This window comes from Egretta garzetta, unplaced genomic scaffold (assembly GCF_000687185.1).
Source record: "Egretta garzetta isolate BGI_Z169 unplaced genomic scaffold, ASM68718v1 scaffold793, whole genome shotgun sequence".
NCBI classification, from domain to species: Eukaryota; Metazoa; Chordata; class Aves; order Pelecaniformes; family Ardeidae; genus Egretta; species Egretta garzetta.
In genome coordinates this window covers 205364-210508 of record NW_009259229.1, presented here as the reverse complement: position 1 = coordinate 210508, position 5145 = coordinate 205364, and the positions used below count along the sequence as shown (strand labels likewise).

At 38.8% G+C, this 5145-nt stretch overlaps 1 protein-coding gene across 1 annotated transcript in view; it reads left to right on the top strand.

Moving 5' to 3' along the window:
* The window catches only part of RALYL (RALY RNA binding protein like), a 65360-nt gene extending 60621 nt beyond the window's left edge, over positions 1–4739 (top strand). The window contains exons 7-8 of the mRNA XM_035891427.1: positions 3505–3683; positions 4635–4739. Of these exons, the coding sequence (XP_035747320.1) occupies positions 3505–3683; positions 4635–4739 (284 nt within the window). The remainder of the gene's footprint in view (positions 1–3504; positions 3684–4634) is intronic.
* The last annotated feature ends 406 nt before the right edge of the window (positions 4740–5145 follow it).

Genomic DNA, 5145 nt, shown 5'->3' with positions numbered 1-5145 from the left:
GACCCAGGTGCAGGACCTTGCACTTGGCCTTGTTGAACCTCATGAAGTTCACACAGGCCCACCTCTCCAGCCTGTCCAGGTCTCTCTGGATGACACCCCGTCCTTCTGGTGTGTCAACCGCACCACTCAGATTTGTGTCCCTTGCCTAACTCCAATCAGCTATGTGAAGCCAAAAAAGACCCAACAGGACACATAAAGAGAGCTCCATCAGGACTGTCTAAAACATTGGTGGCAATTAGCAGTTGAGGTTCATGAACATGACACAGGCAAACTGGATATTTCAATTTGGATTCCCTCCTGTTCCCATGCCTGCCCTATTTGCTGATCTGTTGTGGGGCTGTCTCTCTGAACCCAGAATTTTCCTGCTGGCATTCAGAAATAACTCTAATAAATGTCTTCCTAGAACAGAACACTACAGAAAAATATTTTGCAGTTAACAAATTTAAAAAAAAAAAAACAACAAAAAAAACCCCAGCTCTTTAAAAAAAATACCTTGTATTTATAACCATTTTCTAAGTTGAAAGACAAGGACCAATCCCTCAGCTGTTATAGTTTACCCCACAAAATAAGTTGAGTGCTTTTTTTCCAAGTGTAAGGTAAACCATTCGTACAGAGTGTGATTATCTTTTTTAGGAGAACCGTAAATATGTATTCATTATATTCTATTTTGTACTTTATGCAAGTTAGATAAAAGTTGGTATAATCAGTGAAGATGTAATTGCAAGGCACTCCACTGAATCACTTGTGTACTGAAATGCTCTAAGATGGCACATCCCCACTTCAGGGAGCTTTTATATAAAATCCATTACTATGCAAAACAACCTACATGTCATTCTACTTTGATATCCAATTTTCACTTTTGCTAAAGGACTGTAGTGAACTCATTTAAATAGAAATCAGCTCAAAGAGGAAAACGTTGATTTGTATTCAATCATACTGTTAGGCCTTTTGAAGACAAGCAATGAATAATCTCCTCAGAGAAAATTAGTTTCAATTGTTGATGTTTTAAAACATCAGGTGCAAAACCTGTCCTCCATATTCCTTACCTCTCACCAGAGGGTGTGAGGAGAAAAAATACCTCAAAGACACCAGTAAACCTGGATCCCCGTTTAAGTCTCCTGAGCTGATGAAGAGGGTTACACAGCCTGGGTGATTAGTCTGCAGATGATTGCTTCCTCAGCTAAAAGATTTGTATAAGGCTACATCAGTAGCTGAACCATTTAATTTGCGATGTCAGATGTGACATGATTTTGTTCCTTCTCTATGGTGTGGCAATATTATTTCCTATTTTCCTCTGCCAGAAGGTGTGGCCTCACTAAGACTGGGATCAGAGAAAGGATCTGTGTCTCATTTACACAAAACACAAATCAAGCCATCACCTTGCCCTTTTGGTTTTTTTTAAGTTTGCATCACTTTCATGAAGAAAACTCTCCTTACAATAACAGCTGATGTTCTGTCTTTTACTATTATCAACCCTAGACCAGTCCAATAGGGGGAATATAGATAAGGGGATTGCCTGAATGTAGGTAAAGTGCAGGAGCAGCTCCTCTGTTTGTAAAAATCTGAATCAGGAAGCCAGGGATAAGAAGCTGTTCTGATGTGAAAAAACTGTTAGAGAAGAATATTCTCCCTGTAATGTCAGAGACAGGTGCTGAAAGGTAGGATCTTAAGTTTAGCTTCTCAGAAGAGCCTAAAAGAGCTAGATGCTGAGCTGGTATTTTAGACTCCTCTGAAAAACCTAGTCTATGTTCTCATTCAGACAATTAAGAAAGTGAGCTAATTTTTTGCAGCTGTATCCTAAAAGTTTTCCCATTTAAATGTATTAAGTCCGTAATTTCAGAAACCCTTTTTGACCAAAGTTGATTCAGTTGTCACTGCCACAGCCGGTTTAATCTCAGAAGTGGCTTGAAGCAGAAGGTGATGGGGCAGGACATAGTAGGCATAGCCGATTCAATCCACATTTCCTTGTGCAGTAAGGCAAGTAATAAATATAACCAGCATAGAGCTAGGATAGATAGATAGATAGATAGACAGATAGCTAGATAGATATACTAGCATATACCTAGAATAGCTAGTATAGTATAGAGCACCTCACCAACAGATGATGAGGCTCCATGGGCTGAATCTTCTACTAGTACACATGACTACAGTACTGTCAAAGCAGTTATCTAAGATGACATTTTATTCTTTAAGTCCAAGAATCTTTCTGAAGAAATTAGGTGACTAAGGGAATAAAGCTTACTTGTTACGTGTCTTCAGTAAATGAATTTGAAGATGAGGTATTAGAGACTAACAAAGACTCTAGAGATGAAAATAAGTTGCAAAATAAATGTGCAGAGGTAGAAGGAAAAGCAAACATCTTGGTTTGAGACTATGACACAGAAAAGTGTGAGCAGATTTGAATATTATATGCAACTGGTAATAATTTATAATAAAATAATAATAATAATTCCATAGAGATGAAAAATATAGAGCTTCACAGGCAATTTGCAGATTCATTGCCTGTCCAATAAGATAGGTGATTCACTACTGGTGTTACAGAACAGTCACTCTAACAAAGAAAGTAATGGTTTTGTTCTAGAAATTTGATCATTGATGGCTATTGTCACCCTCAGACTGAAAAGACATTAGTATTCCAGCTATGGGCAACCAATTCTCTGGCCCATATTCACTTGGAGTACATAAAGCTTTTCATCTGAATTGCTGAGGTGCATAGGAATAAGACTCTGATCCCTCCAACCGCTCGTTTGGCCAGTCTGTCTCTGTCATTCCTCCCTCAATCCTCCTCTGGATTTCTGCTGGCTGGATGAAATTCCTCAGCATATCCAGGAGTCTTGCAATACATAATCACAACAATGCAGCTATCTGTGCTAAGCCGACCAGAACAGATCCTCTGGGCCTCCATGGAAATGGTCTTTCTTTTCATCACTTTGTGGAAATTATAGGAAGCCCTACAGCTGCGTAATCAGAGGGGGGCATTCTCCAGTTACCTCGGCACATTATGCCAAGGAGGAGAAATTTTTACTTTACTCCATAAAAAATATGTTCTGTTGTCTGGAAGGATTTGTTGTTTATCTTTGTGGTTGTTGAGCTATATTCACAGCAAGTTTATGCAAATCCTTCTTCACTTATTGGCAATTAACAGCCTTCTGCTTCTCAGAGTATAGAGATTTATGTACTTCTCATTGGCTGCAGATAAATAAATATATGGTGACTATGCCAATTGGATTCCCTGGGCAAAGCAAAGTCCAGAAAATCAAAAAGCTGGATCCACTGGTAAATCAAGCCTTCATCCACTGCATGGGGTAGATGAGCATGTTGGTATTGTGGCTGATTTATGCATCAATTCTTGACATCACATTTGCCTGGTAGATATTAACACACTGATTTTTACAAAGCTAGCTCATCTGGAGATGGGAAGCTTAGGTTTTTTCCTCAGAGCACTTTTATTTGCCACCAGTAGGGAAGGCTACTGAATCTCTATAGAGTATGTTTTCCTTACAGAAGCTCAAAAGAAACAAATGGAAGATAATGCTGATTTGGTTCAAGAGGAATGCATATCAGAGAATGCAGATAACTCTACAGAAGAGCCAATTGAAGGAGGGCCAGATGCAGATGGGGATGGAGAAGAGATGACTGATGGAATAGAGGAGGATTTTGATGAGGATGGCAGCAGTGAGCTGGTAAGGAATAACCATGCCATGTCTGTCTATACAGTTGCTACAAGTAACCACAGAGAACCAACAATCTGGGTTAACAAAAAAAAGCTCACAGCAGCACTTGCGACATTCTGTAACTAATGCCTTGTCCTACATTCTTCATACACTATAGTATCAATTAGGCCTAGGGCCTTCTGAGGATAAGCAAGAAAAATATATTTTACTACACTTGGTGATTTTAGAAAGGAAATGAAATGTACTTTAAATTGGTTTACATTTATTATTTTATGTTTAATGACATGTAGAGGAGGGGGCAAAAAAAAAAAAAGAAAAGCAGTCATGTTTTCCTAACTGAAGCATTTTAAAATCAAATAAGATTCTAGAAAGGAGAACTTTCTCATTAGTAAACGTGTGCTCCCCATAATTCCTACTCCCTGTCTTCCATGTGTATTTTCTGCAGGCTGCGTTGGCAGCTACAGATTTTTTTGGTGGAAGGATTTTTCTCTAAGTATTGTTTGGCTAAGAAATGTTTGGGTTTTCAGCCTGAGCCTGCACCTTTCATAAAATGCCCATCAAGTTGTTAAACTTCTAAGTTCTTCCAGACAAACGTTAAAAAAATATTTTGAAAGGCAGATTTATACTTTTTTCTTCGGTCCTAATAAGAGTGGAACCATCATATTGTTTTAGACTCTATAATATTCTCCCTCTCTTCCCAGCTTTCATATTCATTTGCTTTGAGCAGAAATCACTTCTGTTGCTCAGTGTCACTGTCCCTGCTTGCTTTTTAACACACATTTAATCATGTCCATACTGTAAAAATCATTCAGTGATGCCAACAGAAGTCAGTCAGCAATGGGCACAGCTGAACCAGCACCAAGTCTGAGTAACGGGTCATGTGAATAACCAGTGTTTTGTACTGCTTACTGCAAAAGCAATTTAAACCTACTGCTAACTTGAGGGTCTGTGTCCCTTTAGCCAGCACAAGGTCCTGTTGAATTTATAAATTCTGAATACCATTATTCCCAGAAGAAGCTACTACAACCTGAATCCCCTCGTCTTTTAACATGCAATGGAGAATAAATGACATTATCACTTTTTCTCAAAGGAACAGGTTCTCCTGTACAGGTATGAGGGACCTCTGTAACCAGTTGCCACTCTGTAGGAAGTTGAAACTTTGTAAGGAATAAAGAGTTGTAAGTATAATATCCCACCATGGACAATACCTGATCAGCTGAAGTGATATTAGCAATGGGGGTGACCACAGTTTAGCAAAACTGGTGGGTTTTGCACTAATTAGGTGTCAGACTCCCTGCTGCAGACAACTAAGTGGGGAAGTTAACGTGTGGCGTATTAGCTTCTGACTGTTCAGTGCTGTCATTGCACCCTGTGGGTGTGACATATTTAGCATATATCTACACTATATAATGAAGTATGATGTAGAAAAAAATTTTCATCTAGAAAAGTCCTAAGCAAGACAGATTCTAAA